At 40.2% G+C, this 21,856-nt stretch overlaps 1 protein-coding gene across 2 annotated transcripts in view; it reads left to right on the top strand.

Annotated features, from left to right (window-relative positions):
• nedd4a (NEDD4 E3 ubiquitin protein ligase a) overlaps positions 1-21,856 on the top strand; it is a 40,187-nt gene that overhangs the window by 7,067 nt on the left and 11,264 nt on the right. Inside the window, exons 1-10 of one of the 2 annotated variants that reach the window (XM_040011066.1) lie at positions 3,330-5,497; positions 15,065-15,115; positions 15,508-15,569; positions 15,745-15,847; positions 17,417-17,580; positions 17,679-17,793; positions 19,649-19,810; positions 19,974-20,057; positions 21,206-21,325; positions 21,497-21,781. In XM_040011066.1, coding sequence (XP_039867000.1) covers positions 4,178-5,497; positions 15,065-15,115; positions 15,508-15,569; positions 15,745-15,847; positions 17,417-17,580; positions 17,679-17,793; positions 19,649-19,810; positions 19,974-20,057; positions 21,206-21,325; positions 21,497-21,781 — 2,466 coding nt within the window. In that variant the 5' untranslated portion in view covers positions 3,330-4,177. Of the gene's footprint in view, positions 1-3,329; positions 5,498-15,064; positions 15,116-15,507; positions 15,570-15,744; positions 15,848-17,416; positions 17,581-17,678; positions 17,794-19,648; positions 19,811-19,973; positions 20,058-21,205; positions 21,326-21,496; positions 21,782-21,856 lie in introns of those variants that run through there. The other variant, XM_040011067.1, reaches the window with a different exon arrangement.

Genomic DNA, 21,856 nt, shown 5'->3' with positions numbered 1-21,856 from the left:
ACCGTATGTACCTCTTTGGGACCAATTTCATCTACCGGCTGCCAGCAATTTCCAGCAATCACTTGGGGGAAAACAGGTTTTCCAAAGCTCATACAGATTTTTTTATTGGAAGCTTTGGATCGTTTTCTTGATTGTTTTGCTGCTCCATATTTAATATTTCATTCATAACTAACTTTATTTTATAATGGAAAGTAAACAAAAGAAGTTGTCATTCTTTGTAGTGTCCTAAGCTACATTTCTTATAACTGCGATACATGTCTTGCAGTTTGTAGAATCAGTGAATCACCTGCCCCTTTCCCACTGGAGCTGTATACAGCTTCATAGACTTTTATCACTGGTAAAGTTTGGTCCCCAACAATACCAGGAAGTGGCAAAGTAGATTCTTGGAATTACAAGTCAATAAAAAGCCAAGCATTGGGCAGCCATCCAGCAGTCCCATCAGTTTATGATAATTACATTCACATTTCTAACTCTTGTGAAATCTGAATCACCTCACTGTTAATAGTCTTGTGATGCTTTTTGTAATCGTGGAGTTTCTACATCATAAATTTGTTACCACAACATTCAACATGTTTCAGCGGGTTTTGCTCAGACTTTTCAGGTACAGTCAGTCGTTAGATCATTAAAAAACCGTCAACACACGAGCTTTCGTTTGCAGCTAAATGGCTGAATGTTTCTGGAACCTGTCACTACGTCACAGGTTTCCAGTCACATGATAAAATAAAGACGGGGGTGAGTCACTCAGTTCTGCCTTGTCATGCTCCAGTTACACGTTGGAGTATTTTGGAGGGTGTGTCAGAGCTGTGAAAGTGTTTGTGTGTGTGTGTGTGTGTGTGTGTCTGCAGCTCTGGCACACCGAGAGCTCAGCAAGAAACGTGCTTTGTTGGTCGTCTCATACGAGATGTGTTGATTGGATGATTATTGTTTCCACATGGTGTTTCCACAGTGTAAGCTTTCACATCTTGGGATGATAAGATTCTTCTGGCTAAGACTTTCAATTATAGCCTCTTGAGAGTTTAATAAATAAACATTTATTATTCCCACAGCATAAATCTTTGTTCCTTTGGACTATGACATGTCCTCTAGCACCACCAAAAGTAGTTTTTACTGTAACAAAATGTGAAACTTTGATGGATGCATATATTTGGACACTTTATTTTTGGCCAGATTTTTAGATAGTACACAGCCAGTTACTATATATATATATATATATATATATATATATATATATATATATATATATATATATATATATATATATAGTTAGTGTTCGATGCATTTTAGTTGCAATGATATTTCCTTTGCTCCTTGATTACCCAGACTCTTGAGAACAATTAAAAAAAGTAAAATTACATATTCTGATAGCAAGAGGTCAGACTCCACAGGGTTAAACTCTTTAGTAAATCACTTCTCCAGGCTATGCCAGCAGACCCCCATAATCTAATCTAACAGCAGTGTTGTGGTCATATCTAGTTCCCAGTTATCTCAGAGGCAGCTAGACACACCCACAAAAACCATAAAAAAGTAAATCAGATGCTGCTGTACAGTTCTCGCTTAAAATACATGAGTGTGTCTTTGCAGCAGCCCCTTCCCCACTTCCAGAGACAGCATGAATGCAGAAGTTGCTATGGTTACCTGCACTTGAATTAATTGGCACGATTCAAATGGTAAAAGAAAGTGATACAATGGTAGCTGCTTTGTAGCCTACAGCAAAACAACATTTACAAAGACTATGAAAAAAAGCTAAACGCTGAGAGGCAACCAAACTTATCCAAACCAATCAGGCAGGTAGAAAAACATACTCAGACTGGGACTGGAGCTGGAGGTATTAATATATCACTAAAATTTGTTATATAGTACACTAAATATTTCTCTTCTGTGAAGATAAACAACATCAGTGGCTTTTTCATATATGGATTAAGCCTAATCCTAAATGGAACCTGCAGTGAACTTCCATGTGTGGAAAATGAACCTGTAGCAGTTACTTACACTATTACATTAGCAGGAAGCTAGCTTCAAATATGTAGCTGTTGATATCTTGGTTTGCAGTAAGTTTATCAGTAGAAACATTCTAGTAAATCAGAAATGGTATAAGTGAACAAAACAGGACATGTTGCTCAGTCATTCGGGCCATCTGATAAAAAGAAGGTCAGTGGTTTGATCCCCAAAGTTCTTCAGAAAAATCCATTAGAAAAAGACAGTGTGTGATAGTTAGAAAGTGCTTAATTATATGAATTCATGTGTGAGACCTTGAAATTAAAATTTAGAAAGGTGCCAAATAAGTCTTCAATAAACTTAAAGAAGTCCAGTTGCTTTCTTTCCAAGCTCTTTACACTACTCCGGAAAGAGTCTCCTGTAAAAGCATGTCTCACTGAGAGATTTTAAAGAGGTCATTCGCCCTGTTTGGCTTTTGGACACTGGCAGCAGATGTTCGATCACCTTTATAATATTTCTCTAACCATAAAAATGGGTAGCTGGGATAGGCTCCAGCCCCCCTGTGACCCTGATAAGGATAAGCAGAAGAGAATGCATGCATGGAGGGATTAAAAATGCCTGTCAATATTTTCTTGGACAGAGATCTGAGAAATGCTACTCAGCTCTCTAAAAGTTTGATTACTTCATGTGTGATGAGTTGTATAAAACACATTTACACACACCAACTCTCAGACACCCCAGTCAGATGTCAGTCAGTGCCCCTTGTTCCTCTAGGACAACGTTATCAGTTCAGCCATATTTTCTGCTGATTTGTTTGATCGTAAAACATCAAAACTCTTTAGGGCTGCACCTTAATAGATGCCCAGCCTCTACTCTAGCCACACCCCACTGACCCAATTTATTGATGACCTCACCTCAGACACTTTCGCTGAAGACTTTATTAAATAAATATATAACTTATCCTTCAATGCAAAGCATGATCTTCGCTGTCATGCCAAATTCTTGTGCCTATTTCCAGGCAGCTTTGCAATATTGGCATATTACACCATACTCTGTGACTTAACATGAACGTGCGGTGTGCGTCACCAGCCTTGTCTTATGGCCTAGATACCGTCAACATCAGTTAAAGCTGCTTTTGCCTGGATGAGTGATTAATGGCCAATCATGGGTTTTTTCTGGCAGTTTGTCATGCTCCTTAAAAATTTAGGTGATGACTTCCACCGCAGCAGGAAGTGTCCACCGGTGAATCATTGCTTTATCCTGGCCTGGCGTCTTACTATTAAAGACTATGCTAAAACCGATTTAGAGGCAGAGCAATATCAGAGTAACAGGCGTGGAGAGGAAATCAGATGAGTACTGACTGTTACATGAAGTGTCGAGTGACTGGTGTCGCGTCACCGCGGTCCCACAAATCTTTCTCCCTCTTATCGTGTTGAATTTTCTGCAGTAAAGCAGATGATTTGCAGCAGGTTGTTCAGTCACTGAGGATCAAAAAGCATTTTTATTAGTGTTTTTATTTGTTTAGGTGCTCTTTTGCATATTTTCTTTGGCATTTTTATTGTGTGCTAGCTGAGCTTTGTCACCCAGTCCTCACTCTGAAGCAGAATTATGTTGAAAGTCAGTCCCTTTGATTTCCTGTAATTCAATAGCAGTGGGTAAAAATATTTGTGGGGCACAGAGCAGCAGAAACATAAGAAGCATAGCTGCAGCAGGAAGTGAAGTCTTGGGTGAGTGGCCTGAAGCAGAAGTAACAGTTGACCAGAGCTTTAGTCGAAGATGCAGCGTGGACTACTGCCGCGTTGTGTTTTTTTTTTTTTGTTTGTTTTTTCCCCAAGGGAGTAAACAGGAGTGAGGTGGCAGCAGCAGATGTGAGGTGTTAAACATTTGTCAGAGGGAGCTAAGGCTATGAAGCAGGTCCGCTTTTTCCTTCAACTCTCAGTGTTGCTTTCTGCTCCGCGGCCGTGTCTTTAAAGGGGGCTCAGCAGTGAGATTAATCTGTTTTCAAAGGTCATGTGTTTGGGTCATGCCTCCACACAGAACCACTGACCTCCCCTGACTAAAAGCCGTGGTCTGCATGGAGAGGAATGTAGGTTGTCACCAGAGCTATTTTGGCAATGCGCAGTCCCTAATGATTGTGATCACAGAGCAGAGTTTGGAACAGTTGCTTTGCTCTCCTTTTCCCAGCCAGCAAGTTTGATCATGCAGCTCCCGCTGGCGCTGCAGGGATTAGAGAGTTAAACGAATGGCACGTCGGCTCCGCTTGCATTTTGCGTCAAGGAGAAGCAGCACGGACCCTCTGTCAGAAAGCCTCAGCAGCCATGGTGAGGAAAGCGGAGTCAGTGTGTCAGCTCAAAGCCCCTCGGAGAGTCTGGCGCACAATTCTGTCCACTTGAAGGTGACTCCTCTGTCACCAGATTATGCTTATAATCAATACTCTTCAGTGTTCATACCCAGGGTTAACACCGGAGGATGTAATAAGAAGAGAATTCTACAGATCTCACTCCAGCCCTGTGGAAAGCTCAGCGGAGAGGTGGATGGCAGCGTAGAGGATGGAGAACCAGGAGCTGGTGAAGGAGGAGGAGCGTGTGCGGGTTCTGACGGGGGTTCGTGCAGCAGCAGCATGGCCAGCGATGGCGGCTACTGTAGCAGTAACAGCATCTTCGAGCCAGAGGCACCAGAAAAGCATAAGACCACCCAAGAGAGGAGTCTACACTGCTGCAAGTCCAAGGTCCCCCTGAGGCGGTGCTCCTCCTTAGTTATATTCCCAAAGAGCCCCTGCAGCACCCCACCCGCTTCCCCAGTAAGTCCAGTGGCTTTTCCTGCGCTCCCTATAGGGAAGGGCTCTAATCAGTCATCTCTTCAGACTTCTGTTAATGGATACTCACTGGCAGATGAGGAGGTGACTTCCAAAGGGTCCACCAACACGGCAGTAAGCAGCCATCGCTTCCCAAAAGAAAGCTGTTCGGCTGAGTTCAGGGACACCAAACACATGGTGCAGTTTAATATTCCCTTACAGGACGAACCAAAATCTAAAACAGAGGACATGAGCAAAATAAAGGAAGTGTCATCATCTCTAGACAGATCAAATCGTCACTCCAGCAGCCTGTTGCTGCGCTTTGCCCACCAGAAACCAATGATATCAGGAAAAGGAGCCACAACAACAGCTACAGTCAATGTGGAATATCCCGAGGCTCATTACCCAGCAGAGCACCCAGAGGGTGATCGCGACTGCCACAAGAAGCTTTATCGTAGTACCTCTGCTTGTTTGTTCTCCTCAACTAAACCTTCTGAGAAAAACCAGAAAGCTTGTTCATCAGGAAAAGGCCACCAGGAAAAACACTGTCATCACGCCATACAGAGGAGCTTTTCCCTCGAGGTGCCTTACGCCAACACTGGAATTTCATGTCACGTTTCGAATCCCAAACTCAGCAGCCCCTGCTCTCCACATGTGCACATTCATTTGTCTCCTTGCTGCCCGGCTAAGTTGCCTACCTCTCTTCCTGATATAAACACAGGCAACAAATGGGATAATACACCCATAAGCTCAGGTCAATGTGCCGAGGTAAGTTTCTTAAATGGAAGGTCCCAGGCCTTATACCTCATAGTGTACAGAGAGGATAACAGCTGTCAAATAAGCATTTTTTTTAAGTTTATGTGACACAGCAAGGCTCAGGGAAGCACGTTAAGGTAAAGAAGAAAGTGGATTCACTGAAATGTTGTTAAACTGGTTCCAGGAGATTCCACATGCACTGACTTTAACTGCCATGTACACGGGACTAAAATAACAGCTGGACTGTGTAAAGTAATGCAAATAACAACTATATTTTATATTGACTTTGTGCTTAATTTTCCCTTGCATAAAGTTCAACATTCAAATAGTTCTGTGTATTTTATGTCTATATAGATATACAGATATACAGCTCTGCCATTCACATTCTTAAAACTCAGTTTACCGCGGGTCAAGAAAGAGTGAGGTTCAGTAACTGAGAAGATCGCTACAGCTAAGTCATGCAATTAACAAGCCCAATGTGGACAAACATTCAAAGGTATTCGGTTGCATTACAGTAAATCCATCTGCTTATTAGTTTCCCAGAAATCAGTGAATAAGAGGGAAAGGTTCCCTTTCAACCTGTTTGTGTGTCTGTCGGTGTGTGAACTCATCTTTTGAATAGTTTCCTTTTTTATTATTCTGTTAGCACTATGAGTAATTGGCCTAAGTATTTACCCAGGCTAATTATAGCAGTGGGAAAAGTGGTGCCCCTTGCTGATATAAATAAAGTGCCTCTGAAATATTCTGCCTGACTCCAGATAGTCTACTGGTGTGTAGCACTGATTCAAATTTAACTGCATGATACTAGAGCGCTGCGCAGTCATACCAGCCATCTGTGGACATGCATGTGTGTGGTGCTAATGTAATGTAGGCGGAATGAAAGTGTGAGCCTTTCCCAGTAAACTGGTGGTGTGTTGCTTTCCTTGGTGCCACTGCCAGCCAGTGTTTGTGAAATATCAAGTGTCAGTCTCCACCCCTACCCCCCTCCATTTAGCAGAATGTCAAGTAGGACGGCTTCCTCCACTAATTAGTCAGTCCATTTATTTTTAAAATAGTTACGTTTGCTTAGGTAAATCTCAGTTATACTTTCACTCTAGAAGGCCCAAAACATGCTTCATGCCTAACTTTAAATAATAAATATGGAAAAACTTGTTAATTATCTTTAAAAATAAAAATAAAAAATTTGACTCCTAAAAAAAATTGCTAATAAAAGAAAAAAAATTGAGAAAGTTGTTAATTTGGAAAAATTGTTTCACAACTTGCCAACAAGGCTTTGATGGATGTGTTTAATGAGTCTGTAGACAAGACTGTAAGTCAACTGCTTTCTGCTGTGAGTCAAAAAGTTCTGTGTTTTAATTGTAATACCTGCACTGATTTTCTTACTTCTTCCCTCTGACATATGTTCTCCATATAATAATAAAAAAAAAACCACTGACACAAAAAAAACTAGATTAAAACTACACATTTTCATACAATAAAAACTGAACTGCGTCATACACATTTAGTCTCACAAGGTGAATGTGGTTAAAACTAAACTGAAACTAGCTGTAAAAAAAAACATTTAGTTAACTGACATATAAATAACAACTACACTAAAACAATATTGTCCCCAATCCAGTTTCTTAAGAACTTAGGCCTCAGTCACACAGGCCTAGAGACTGCTCAGTGATCCACTAGTAAACTTAGTCTTCTATTGAAAAATGTGTAGTCCCAGACTAGTTGGCAAATGGTTACTGGTGTCAAAGAGGTTGATGCACTGAAAGCCTCATTTTGACTTCCTTGGTCGCTAGCGGATTACTTTGAAAAAGTAAAAGTTCTGCTTAATTGTACAACCAGCATGTTTCAAAATGCACTTTTATTTTGAAGGTGAATGATCTCTATTTCTAGTTTGCATCATGCATTTATACCCACCCCTCAGTGAGTAGTTGGCGGGTGTTTGCAGATGAGTCAGCGTCTTCCAACACGTTCTCACTCCCAAAGCGTAATATTTTACGCTAGGTGACAAATCGTCACCATATTACGTTTTCGGCTACCCACCACGTTCCTAAATGACGACCTCGGAAAAAAGAGGAAATATGAGAACCGTCTGGACTGAATCTACACATGTTTGCTCTTTTTCTTCAAATCGCTTAGAAACACGCTATTTAACATCATTAAAGTCCTGGTTAAGGTCAGGAATAAGGTTATGGTCAGGGCTAGGGATAAGGTTAGGTTTAGGGCTGGAATACAGGGCTGGAACGTCTATTACCGCGGGAGCGTCATTGCACTGGATTCCAGCCATAACCCGCCGCGTACCATAAGAACGCCGAAGGTCTCCTTTCGCATTCCTCAGGAACGCCGCGGGACGTGACAAAACGTCAACATGTTACGCCTCGGGAGTGAGAACGGGCTGCGTCTTCAGTGCAAAAAACAGGTGGCCAAACAGTTTTTGGTGGTGCAGTTTCACCGAGAAACCTGCTAGAAACCTCCAGCACCCATTCGCCAAATAGTCGGGGTTGTGGTTGCCAGGAAGACATAGACTGGTTTCTAGGCCTGTGCGACTGGAGTGTCATTTAACCGGGGTTGTGGGGGTTCTGGAGCTTATCCCAGCTGTAGCACACCGGACAGGTTGCTAATCCATCACTGGGCTGCAAAGGCAAGACAGATAACCAGATATCTGGCCAATTTCAGGATCACCAGACATAAGGAGAACAAGCTCCAAAGAGAAAAGCCCGATCTGATCAGGAAGGTTCAAACTGGGAACCTCTTTGGTGTGAAGTGGCGTTGAAGAGGCTTTGGTGCATATATCTGTTTATGTTTTGATTTCTAGGCAAGAAATACATGTCCTGAACCACTGCAGTTTAATCCCTGACAAATAGCCACCAACAATAATAAAACTAATAAAAACTAAATTAAAACAAGCAAACCAACTCCAGAAAGTAAAACTTTTTTTTTTCAATATTTATATAGCGACAAATCACAGCTACAGTTGCCTCGAGGTGCTTATTATATTGTGGAGTAAAGACCCTACAGTAATACAGAGAAAATCCCAACAATCAAACGATCATCTATGAGAAAGCACTTGGCGACAGTGGTACAGAAAAACTCCCTTTTAACAGGAAGAAACCTCTGGTAGAACCAGGCTCAGCCATCTGCATGACCCGTTGGGGGTGAGGGGAGGGAGAGAGGACAAAAGACACAATGTGGAAGAAAACCAGAGATAAATAATAACTAATAATTAAATGCAGAGAGGTGTGTAAACACAGTTAGTGAAAAAAGGGTCAGAGAAAAAGAAACACTCATGGGAAGCACCCAGTGAGGACCTGGTTCCAAAGAAGAGAGACCTGAAAGCTGAAGGCTTCTACTTTTAAATACTCTTGGGACCACAAGAAAGCCCGTGGTCTGAGAGCGAAGTTGTTGGGGTGATATGGTACTATGAGGTCTTAAAGATAAGATGTGGCCTAGTTATTCAAGACCTTGTAACTATAGTGAAAACAAAAACTGAACTAATTAAAATGCAAAACCACAGTAACTATAAGTTCTTCTTGAAAGTCTTTTGTATTACACGCTTTTGTTTTTATTGTCATGTCCACCTACGCTGTGAGTCGTGCTAATGGTTATCTAAGATCTTGTGCATCATAATCTTAGGTAACTATAAGAAAAAGATGCGACAATAATAAAACCCATACAGGTCGTGGATAATCCTCCCACATCTGTAGTGGAAATGTTTAAAAACAGCTACAGATTTTATTGCCCAAACGTGTATAAATTTGTACTTTGTACTGCCTTTTATAGCCACTTCAAAAAAATAGGTCGCTTGAGTACAAACAGACCAGCACTGCTAACCAACATATGTACTCCAAAAATACAAACATATAATTGTTGCAGACTTAATAATACTGCAATATGACAAATTAGCATCTGTCTATTTCTGGACCTTTTTTTTTATATATTTTTAGAATTTGTTTTTCTCAGCTGCACGTGGACAATCACCTAAAACTTTTAAATACTGCTCCAGAAACAAAGAGAAGCTGTGTGTGGCTGAACATGTCGGTTCATATCAGTGGTGTAGTGTTTGAAAACTTCCTTTGCTCTGGTTAGCCGCACTCCCAAAGTCACCAGATGAGTCATCACCATAGTTAATGAATAACCAGGTATGAATGTGTTGCACAACAAGGTGAAGACATGAATCAAATGAATGTTAACAATGATTTTATATAGCGAAATAACAAGCATTTACAGTTTCATAGAGCATTAAACATTTTAGGGGTATCTCACTACACAAACAAGTGGGTTTGTGGAGCTGCTGAGTTAACATGCAAAATAACTAATGTGTATTTAGAGAGATAGCCCAGCAAAGTGCCCTTTAACCCCATATGATTTATACAAAGCCCAACTTCTGTGCTTTAAAAGGTTTACAGACTGGGTTACAGCCAGTAGTTGGAAATATTTGACATCATTCTTCATCCTGTAGTTAAATAATTTGTTTGCATATTCCCCAAGAGCATAACAAATGACATCTAGGCTGTCCGACATAATGTGTTTTAACTTGACTTAACTTTGTCATGGCAATGAAGTGCTGTTTTGACACCTGTGTCAGCTTTCAGTTCAGTATCCATCATCACCACGCTACCACCGCCACATTAGCTCCTCAGAAGCTTATTTTTCACAAGCTGCTGCCCACCTGTCAAAAGCAGCTTTTCGTTGCAGAGCCAAGATGGATATTGCTGAGGCTACCAACATGTGTCTGTAGCTGTTTGCCGCAACCTCATGCTGCCTGTGGTCAGCACTGCTTAATGCCATATGCTAAACTTGAGCTGCATTCAGTGTCACACGAGCCTGCAGGGATGCTCTGAATGGACATTTATCTGTCGTTATCATTTTATCTTGGGCAGTTTTTTTTCACGTGTCCGTAGCATGCATATCCCCTTTGTTATCTTTAGCCTCACCTTACCCAGGAAGCTCTGATTTCACTCCATCATCTGTTCGCTACTGATATAGACGTGACCTACTCAACTTCAAACCGTTAGCTTTAATTGTTTATGCACTACGGTTTGTGGCTGAGTTAAATATTTATTTGGCAGAGAGATCAGTGGATTTGATCAGCTGATGTAAACACAACACCTGATCTGGACATTCTGGAGATTGTGTTTCTGGGTAAAACCAATTTATCCTTAGCTAGCTTTTAGTAATAACCGCTTGCACGGGATGCTAAGAAAAATGGATTCAGCTGCAATATATACTGTAAGTTCTCAGTTTATTAAATGATATAACACCAATTGAGTAAAGCTGTAATATATATAGCAGGATGGCGCCATAGCCTATATTAAAAAAAGATGGACGTACCCTCTGTTTGGTTTTGGTGCCCACATTTTAACTATATGTTTAATTTTTGAAGTCAGACAGACACCACACCGTGTCTTTGTCCTGACTTCCTCCTCTCACCCCAACCGGTCACGGCAGATATTCGCTCCTGCCTGACCTAGTCCTGATGGAGGTGTAGTCCTGTCAAAAGGGATTTTTTCCTTTCCACTGTCACTAAAGCGCTTGCTCATAGGGGGTCGTATGATTGTTGACATTCTTTACCTTACAATATAAAGCAACTTGAGGTGACCACTGTTGTGATTTGGCGTTATATAAATATAACTGAAATTGAATTGAATTAAACCTCCTATTGAGTGCATTACACAAATAAAAAAATATTTCAATCACCAAAATTGGAGCACAGATTTCTTAAATGAGCTGTTAGTACAACTAATTGGAAAGGAAGCTTTAATATTTCTCTCAACACAGTACTCCATTAAAAAATATTTAATAAAAGGAGAAACTATCCATAAGTCTTTGTTTTCAACCATGCTGTAAACAGTTTCTATAGCTAAAATTGGGTATTTTAATATGAGAGTCTGTGTGGATTGACTTGCTTCTGGATTTTCACTCCAAGAACTGGGATTTTTAGTACTTCTGCTTTTAACATTGCAATCCAAGAGTCTGCTGTTTGGAAGTAATCTATTTAAGTTAAGTTAAGCATCTCTCAATGTTTTATAAGTGCAATGTCTCCGTTAAAAAGAAATGAAACATTTCTTTATCTAACTTTTATTCCTACTTTTATTCATCAAAAAGAGCTCTATGAGTTATTTATGTGAGCCCTGTATGTCTTATACTATGATTTACTAATTAAATAGGATTCTTCAGCAGATTTCTAATACAAAAAGGAGAGAAATGTGGGGGGAGCCACTTTTATGAGTAAGTCATAGTATCAGTTAGACAATGCTAATAATAGTTTTTAATTATTTTCCATATGGGTACCCTCTGTTAATATAAACTACTGTAAACAATAAAGACAGTGTTCTATATACAGCCACAGCTGCTCTGTTTACTGTATGTTAAATCTCCAGTCATTCAGTATTGTAAACAAACCCAAAATAAATACATTATTTCTGACTTCCGTAATATGGTGGAGGGTAAATAAACACAGAGGACTGACACTGCGTTTAACCTTAGTATTCTTAGAAGACCTCATGAAGGAAATACTGTGCAAAGCAGGCGGTTTCTTAATGGAAATGCAAAGCTTGCCAGTATAACAGCAACGATAACAAGTGTGCTTGTCTTAATACCGCTTGCATAAAACAGAGACTGCTGTTTTTAGGACAGTTCATTGTAATTTTGGAAAAGCTTGCTCAGAGTTTATTTTAATCTGGATTTATGCTTTTCTCAGTTGCTCTATTAGAAGTGCAAGGGCACGATGAAGGAGGTCTCCATCTAAATTTGTTCACATAAACACGTTGTACCCCTGTTAGACAGTTTGACCTGCCATGGGTGTTAATTTTGGTCACACATGCTGACTTCCACTGTGCTTGGCCTCAGCCTTCTGTTTTCGAGACCTTAACAGCTCCAATAAAGGCATGCAGTGAATGTGTGAAGAGTTCAAAGCAAAGACGGTTGATCTGGCAAATGCTACATTATTTTGATCCCAGTCTCTGTTGGAATAACACAGAGCAGCCATTCATCGTCAGCTGATAAACACATTCCTGCCTGCGCAACATGCTAAATATACACGGAAATGGAGCCAGTTAAATGACTCTCATTGTTTGAAGTAGGAAAATAGTGCAGCGGGAAACGTTTTCTGTTAAATCTACAATTAAAGACGGTTTGTTAAAGGGAGTGTCTTGTGAAAAAATCGGGTGAGAGGAAATATTTCTAGCCCTTACTGATGATTGAGATAAAAGAGAGAGATGTACAACCTTGAAGTCACTGCAAATAACACAGACATACTTCTTTAGAGATATTAAAGTGGTTCTCTGTACTCTAAATCAGTTGTTTTTAAATACTTTTTCTGCCCAAGCCACACTAAAGGTCCTGCCAAACTCTTAAGCCACACCCAGGTTTTGTTTTGGGGTTTTGTTTTTTTTTTTGGGGGGGGGGGGTAGAGGATGAGGAAGCCACTTGCAGCTTCCCATTTATGCCATATAAGGGACTGAGGAAATGATGTACATGCACAAGTAAGTGTAATGTTTACAAAGGTTCACAAATGATGGTTATTTTGTACCCTAAAATACATAAAATTATACCAAAAATACAAAATAATGAAAACAAACTATTTTAAGCAAGAAGTGAACCCGTAAAGGAGTTAACTGCTTAACAAATCAAGACCCTAACTCAACAAACTAACCTGTGTAAATCAAGAACTTATGCTATATATTAAAGGAATAGACCATTTTTAAATGCAAGGAGGGCAGAAGAGGAAAAAGGAGGGGGAAACCCCAAGGACAATCGATTAACTCAGTGCAAAGAACTCCCATCCCCCCCATACTGTCACAGCTGATAGTTTGGTCCACTTGTTGGCCATCTGTATTTCAATGGCTCCACCCATAGTTTCCTCTTTTAACAAACCAGGAAAAACTGAAGCAGCAGGACGATAACTCAAAACAGAAAAAGTAATTAATGCATCTCATAAGTCTATTTGTGCCCGTCAGTTAGAATGCAGCGTAGTGTCATTGAAACAAATTTATAGATTTAACTTGTCCAAAAACATGAATTGTGTGCTATGTAATGCCATTGAGTCAATGCCATTGACTGTGGTAATGACGTGCTAGAGTGAAACCTTAAACCTGTGTGTCTGACTTGACTGAATATTGCCAGATTTAGGTTATTTCACATGACATGTGTTTTGTCTGGTTTCTCTCAGAAAAGTTTTGTCTCCCAAAACTTGTTTTTAGCTTGTTAATCATCCCCCCTCCCAACAGACGAGGCATGTTAACATTCCTCATCCAGGGAGCTTTTGCTCTGATCACCTCTTGTGTTATTTCGGTGATGCTTTGTCTGCACTTGTGGTTAGTTGTGGTTTGTTTAACACAGAGAAGTTACTCTGCTGTTAAACTGTTAATCTGGCCTTTGATGTTTAATGCTTGTATAACCTTAACTTAGGCGTACAGAAACTAGAGAATGAACTAAATTTTCTTTTGACAGATGTTTTAAGGGGGAAATTAGTCCTGCTAATTTAATTTCATGAATCATGTAAAAAACATTTTATATATATATATAGAGAGAGTGAGAGAGCGAGAGAGAGATATAGAGATATAGAGATATATATAGAGATTGTAAAAAAAAAAAAAATTTAATCACTAATCTAATCTCAGAGGTATTTTAATATATAAGTCCAACAATACAGCATAGGTTTTCTACATTGTAAACAAAAAAAAAAAATGCTGCATTGGGTGTAAAGAAATAAATATGTAAATTTACAGTAAAAGTTCTGCTAGCTCTTTGCACAGTGCCCGCCCTGTGATTTTAAAACAAAACTAAAATTAATTGTCAGAATGTCCTTGTTTTGTTTTATGTTTTTTGTGTGTTTACTGTGAACTCACTGTAAAAATCATAGATTTCTATAGTAGATACTAAAAAAAAAAGTATGTCATTTAATGTCTTATCTGTTATATATCTTTGGTGTAGTATGAATGATCATGGATCTTTATCAATAGGAAAAGTTGTAAAACCTATGAAGACACACTTAAGTCTGAAATTTATGCCCTTCTTCACATTTTTCAAAGCTGCCCAAATTGCTTCGCCAGATTGGAGTCTTTAGTGGGCCAATTCTGGCCCCCGGGCCTTATGCTTGACACACTTGCATTAGACAAATTAAGACTGATTTTGGTCATTTGCAATGGAAAAAATCAGTCCCTGTTTTTTTGTGGGTAGATGATACTTGCTGGGCTGGATGTCAGTCTCTTTACCTACTACATGCAGTTAAATGTTACTGTCACAGTTTTAAATGTGTAGCATATACAGTATATTCTGAGCTGATAATAAACCGATGATGTCTGGTGAAATTGGTGCCAGACTAATTGTAAAAGCAGTGTGTATGTGCTTTGATATCAACTGTATAAATAAGAAAAAGAAACTGATTGTCAGGCAACTGATTTGGGTCCAGTGGGTCAGAAATGTGGAGCAGAAGAGCTGAGATGAGTTTTCTCAGGTTTAGCTAAACCTGCATTCTGGAACAGGGTCTCTTAGACATCAGATTAACAGCCCGTCCTCTGTGTTTGTAGATGATTTTGTCACGGCTCTGATGTCCATGCGTTTCCCTCTTTCTCTCCCTTTCAGACACGTGATGACTTCCTGGGACAGGTGGATATCCCCTTAAATCAAATACCGGTGAGTGCTTGGCTGTAGAAAATTCATTGTAATACTGATGTCTCTAATCTAAGATCACAGTAGGCTGAATGTAATTTGGTTTTCACTGTGTGAGCTCTTAGCTTCAGTCCCACCTATGGCACCATTTAAATATAAACATGGACATCCTTATTCTACTGCCTGTTCCACATCAGTGTCCACAGTTTTGGAAATACAGTCTGTTGTGTTTATGTTATGCTGCTGCTTTTGTTTTGTTATAAATACAGCACCCACAAATTAGCCCTCACTGTGCACGGTCACTGTCATTTCACCCATTGGTATCTTAAAAGTGTTATGATCCTGAGCTGAACAGCAGATTTATTCATGCAGTGTGAAGAAATGAAAGATTTCCTTTTCTTATTTTGTTTTCTCAGACAGAAAATCCTAACAATGAAAGGCCATACACATTCAAGGATTTTCTGCTTCACCCACGAAGGTTGGCATGATTTCATGGTTATTTAATCTTTTGTCTTTCTCTGTTTTACATTCCATTTCCCATATATTGGCACACTCATTTATTATTTTTTTAGCATTTTGGATATTTATTTCTTCCACTAAAAACAAAGAAAACAAAACAATTATTTATTTACTTTTTTGCCATTCCCACACAGTCACAAGTCCAGAGTTAAAGGTCATCTGCGTCTAAAAATGACCTACCTGCCAAAAAACCCAGGTTCAGAGGAGGAAACTGCAGATCAGACTGAGGACAACGATGTAAGTTTATGCTTAGTGTTACGAATGCTTCTGTGTTAGCAGTGCTTCCACTTGTTCAACATGAGTGTCAGGTCAGTTAGTAGTTGGTGCTGAATTTAAGCCCTTGCACTCGCTTTTAGAGCGTCACACGAAAATGTTTGCATTAATTTGCATCTTTAATTGTAAGGAGTGAACCAGAATCTGTGTTTTTATTACTATTAATGTACATATGATATGACTAAGATGCATAATTTCAAATTTATGCTATAGGTGTATCTGCTAGGAGGCTGAGGGGTAGCACTGCAGCCCGTCAGTATGTTTCAGCATGATAACAATCCCAAACACACTGTCAATGCCAAAAAAAAAGCATACCTACACAAGAAGACACACAATGACACTTTCAGTCATGAATTTGCCTCCCCAGGGCTCAGACCCTCAACACTATAGAGGCAGTGTGGGATCATGCTGACAGACAACAGAACAAAAGACAGGCAACATCCAAAGAAGAGCTTTGAATGATTTTCAAGAACCACTCCTGAAGGCTACTTACAGAAATTATCCTAACTCTTAGCTAAGAGAGTTCAGGCTGTGTTGAAGAATAAAGGGGCAGGGTTATACAATTATTGACTTTCAGGCTCATTAAAATTGTACAAACTCTGTTTCTTTTATATTTGTACATTTCAATAAATCAGTGCACCAGTTTCCCATTTTTCTGAGCAAAAGATGAAGAAATGAGGGGTGATTTAAGACTTTTGAACAGTATTGTAAATTAACATTTAGATTTAGATTAACTTAAATCTTAACACTGCGAAGTTATTAAACTGTTATGGCTCGTTTTGATAAGCTGGGTCACATTGAGATCCCAACTATAACCTTGGCCTTGTCACCTGGTTTTCAGCGTTAGGTACAAAATAGCTTGTGGTTCATCTCCTTACTGACAGATCAAAGCACAAGTCAGAGTGTCAGGTGTATAAATCTCTTACATATACACACACGATACTGCACATCCATGATACTTTCTCTAAATCTCAGTCATTGTGAACTGTATTGTGTGTGTGCACCAATTTGATTTCCACCCTCATCTTTAGCCATGAATGGATGTACACACTCCCTTACTTTGTTTGCATATAAATTCACTGTTTGCACCACAAAAATTGGGAGTGGAATTTATAGAAAGGAAATGACAAAGCGTGAACGTGTGTGAAACTGAGACAGTCATCTGAGAAATGTAGGAAATAAGAATCCCGAATACAAAAAACTATTCAAAGAAAAGGGTAATGGAGGCCTTCAAGGCCAAAGCAACCATTATGCATAGCCACAGCTATTTGCATGCCTCTCACAGTTACCAAGAACAGTAATAGTAAGATAAAGTTTAGTACACACAAAGTTATTTACACTGAACTTTGTATATAGTAAATTGTACATATTAATATCAGTATCTGTGTTTGTAAATGTGAAAAAGCTCTGTGAAAATGGCCGTTTAATTTTATTTTCCAATAAGGCGAGACTTTTTTTTATCTCCAGTTTTCCATATGTACAGCTTAGTTTAGTTCTTTAGCATTTCATAATGATGTCCTCCTTGTTTAACAGCCTGGTTGGGAGCTTCTGGAGACACATGATATGTCAGGTCCCAGACAAAACCAGATCCTGCCTCCTCTTCCTCCTGGCTGGGAGGAGAGGCAAGATAATCTGGGAAGGATCTACTATGTTAATCATGAAACCAGAACCACACAATGGCAACGGCCCACCACGCAGTAAGATGGCTCCCATATCCTATAAAAAAATTAATTTAAAAAACCCTTTTGATGCATTTCATTAGTGAGAATCTAAGTGTCTGTCTCCCCCTGAACAGAGACGGCAATTTGGAAGTTCAACGAAGACAGAACAGTAATACGGATGCGGCGCATGTTTTCATAACACGCAGACAGATCTCAGAACATGAGGATAGCACGCAAGAGTCTCCAGAGGTAACTCTTTCATTTTTTGTTCCCTGTTTCCTTGTTATGTCCCAGGATTTCTGATAATGTTGATAAAATTAGAGAACAAGTTTCATGGTTTAACACTTGAATCCAACCCTTTCATAATGCTGTTTTTGCTGCAGAAACCTCAAAACCCGCCTAACTCTGCAGTACTTGCTTAGCACCAAACAGCCAACATAAACGTGGTTAGCATCTAGCTGGTTAACACAGTAGCAAAGGAGTCTGCTGCTTGCCTCAGGATATAGTCTATAGCAGTCTGTTAGGAATAATCAGAAATATTGATGATGCTGCCTTCTCAGTGATGTTCTGCTTGGAAATATATTTAGTACATAAATGTGGTCTTAGGCTCCTTTTGCCTTCAGAGCTGCCTTAATTTCTTTATTGTAAAGATTTAACAAGGTGCTGGAAGGATTCCTCTGAGATTTTAGTCCATGTCAACATGATAGCATCACACAGTTGCTGTGCATCTATGATGTGAATCTCTCGTTCCACCACATCCCAAAGATGCTCAATTGGATTGAGATGCGATGTGCTGAAGGCCATGTTATGACAGTGAACTTTCTGTCAGGTTCAAGAAACCCTTACTGAGCTGATTTGAGTTTTTGGAGGATGGATACACCGTGGTCATAAAGGAATGGACATGGTGAGCAGCAATAGTTAGGGAAACTGTGGGGTTTAAATGGTGCTCATTTAGTTCCCAAGGGGCCCAAAGGTTCGCAAGAAAGCATCACCCACACCACCTCCAGTATTATATAAGGCAGAATGGATTCATGCTTTCATGTTGATGCCAAATTGTGACCCTGTGATGTGAATGTCGCAGCAGAAATCAAGAGTCTCTGGAGCAGGCAACATTTTCCCAATTTTCTATTGTCCAATCTGGTGAGCCTGTGTGAACTGTAGCCTCAGTTTCCTGTTCTTAGTTGACAGGAGTGGCATCCGGTGGGGTTTACGGCTGCTGTCGCCCATCTGCTTCGAGGTTTGGAGCAGTTGTTTTGCATTCAGAGATGGTCTTCTCTTAAAATCCTAGTACATCAGCAGTTTCTCAAATATTAAGACCAGCCCGTCTAGCCCCAACAAGCATGCTGCATTCATAGTCAGTGAATTCACCTTTCCTCCCCATTCTGATGCTCAGATTGAACTCAGATGGACACTGTGCATTTTCAAAATCAGTGCAGGACATGATCTTAATTAATCCTTTTTAATAGTGATACAAACTGTTGCAGTGTTGCAAAAAAAATGCAATGGTACAATTAAGCTCAACTTTGACCTATGGAGGAAAATGGCAACAAAGGGCATTGCTCAGGTGAGCAGGGCTAATCCAAAACAATATCAGTAGAAGGTTCAACAAGAGTAAAACACAGGGCATCCGGAAAGAACCATGAGGCACCTGAGAAGGATGCAGGATGTGGGTACCAGAAAAAACAAGAGAAGACTGTAAATACACAGGTGTGATTGAACACAGGTGAAATTGATGGGGGTGGAGCAAAGGGAGTCGGTGGAGAAAAGGACAAAGACAGGAAGTACTGATTAAGTAGCTCTTAAAAAAGATTATAGAGCCCAATTCATTTGATTTTTATGTATATATTAAGTTAATTCTACCATGTGCAGGCTTACAGGCTTGTAAAAACAAAAAGGTTAACTGCACAGGGATGTTTTTAAAACCTGCTTTAAGGTTTATCAGTTTTAACACAGCCTAAGCAAAGCAGACGTCATGCGTCTGGCTCGTCTTCTCAATCCGCTGTATATTTAACCAAAGAAGTTCAGATCTTTGTCATACTACCTCTGACAGCCTTGCACTGTTGTTGCTTCGGATCATTGGAGTCTCCTCTCTGTCATCATGTAGAGCTGGGAGATCATTACAGAGGATGATTCCACCCAGTACCACAGTAGTAACCAGCTCAGATCACCTTCACCCCGCACCCCAGTGGAGTTCCACTCACTGTGCGATGAAATGAGGAGCGTTAACATCGCTGCCGCAGCTGGCGAGCAGCGCCCCTCCCAGATCGTGAGTTATTTTCTGTGTCACTTGAGGTTTGACTTACTGAAAGCAGAGGGGGGGAGTAGGCTCGTAATCATATAAATGTGAGCTGAGAGTGGGAGAGTGGTGGAAAATTTATGCACATTAATGGCCAAGTGGTCATCAGAGTCATCCTTCTGCTCTCCTGCAGGATCACAGCAGTAATTCAAGGCATTCCAGTCGCAGAGGAAGTGCCCAGACCTCAACAGGAGAGGAACATCCTGCTAATCCTGTGGTGAGTGTTTCGCTCTCTGTTGAAGTCCCCAAAATGTTCTTACATCTGAATGCTTCAGTCTTTATGAGTTCACTTTTCAATCATCTTAGACTGTCACAGTTCCTGTGGAGGGACATTTAAGGAATACAGCATTGCTAACTGCGTTATAGAGTTCTATGTGGAATATTGCGTTTGCTAGAGTTTGTCTGTTTGCTAGATTCACAATTAATAATCTGTATCACGATTATTCCCACAGATTAGGTTAGTCATTTGACCACTTATACTATTTTTGTGGATACAAAAAACTTGTCACTCCAGATCAAATCTGAAATGCCTTCTCATGAATCGCTGCATCTTGTTTTCACTCTTTTGCTGAAAGCTCTGATTGCTGATTTGTGTCTGTTGCTGTTGGTCCAGGTGTTGTTGTTTTTAGTCCACCGTGCTGTCTTTTATAGAAATTATTACCAGTCATTCTTTTGATTTGTTCATGTGCATTAGAAAGTTTAGAATTCGAGTTTCTATATTTTATTTTGAAAGTTCAGTCCTTTGTAATCAGCTCATCTTATCATCTTCCCTTAATGTCACAAGCCTGAGTCACACAGGCCTAGAGAGCAGTCAGCAATCCCTGCCAGTCATGATTGATTTAGTAAATATGTTTATTGAGTTATCTTTTTCCTGTTTGTGTCAGACTTTCTAGTTTCATTACTAGTGAGCAGTTGGTGAGTGTTTGCATATGTTTGGCATCTTCCATACAAATTTTGGACTACTCCAGTAATCTGCTAGCAACCAAATCAATCACAAGAGGGTTTCTGACCCAGCACTACTAGTCCCTGACCTCTGTGTGAGGTAGCTGTCACAACAGTCCTGTTATTCAGCCAGTGAGTCTCTCATCCTGTGATGGGCCTCATCAATGTGGCATCTTGGACTGCAGTTGGTGGTCATAGGCTCTTCAGCCTCTGAGCTTGGAGTAATAAGGCTCCACACGAAGTAGTCAGACCACAACGGAACCTGGCCAACAAACTGGATAGGATACATTAATAATAATCCACTTGCATAGAGTGCCTTATAATGACTGTCTGTATGATTATGGTGGAAATTATATCATATGCCAAATTATTGTCCTTGAATTATCGTCTTGAGAATGTATTTACTTATTTTTAATTTGACAGCTGCTTCCAACCTCAACTGGGTTACCTCCAGGCTGGGAGGAAAAGCGAGATAGTAAAGGAAGACGCTACTTTATCAACCACAACAACCGAACCACTACATGGACACGACCTCTCGTGCAGGTACTTCAGCATTCATATCTTTTTAATCACATTCTGCATAGCAACTTTTGTTAAACCCCGGGTTTTTTTTTATTAGATTAAAACTCTAAAATAGCACTGTTCTGTCACTTTTCCCCTTCAGTGTGTCTGTTCTCGATTTAGAATCTCACTGGAGTCTTTTTATTTGTACAGAGAACTTCAGAGGCAGCACCAGCACCATCAGCACCGTCATCAGCAGCAGCACCATCAGCAGCACCATCACCATCAGCAGCAGCAGCAGCGGCACAGAGTAGTGCAGGCTTATCACAAAGCCCTACACCATCCCAACCATCAGCAGCAACAGAGGAGTCTCCTCAGCACACTCCAAGCCCCGAGGCCACGCGAGAATCTGGCTTCCTGCCGCTCGGTTGGGAAGTTCGCAGTGCACCCAATGGAAGGCCGTTTTTCATCGACCACAATACCAAGACAACTACCTGGGTGAGAAGATGGCAGCCAAAGGCTTTGAATGCACCTGTGTGTCCAATTCAGAAAAACTAGACTGGGTTTCAGTTA

This window comes from Simochromis diagramma, unplaced genomic scaffold (genome assembly GCF_900408965.1).
Source record: "Simochromis diagramma unplaced genomic scaffold, fSimDia1.1 OVJJ01000603.1, whole genome shotgun sequence".
Taxonomy (NCBI): Eukaryota; Metazoa; Chordata; class Actinopteri; order Cichliformes; family Cichlidae; genus Simochromis; species Simochromis diagramma.
Note: the sequence above shows the minus strand (reverse complement) of the source record. Positions and strands in the feature narration are given on the sequence as shown.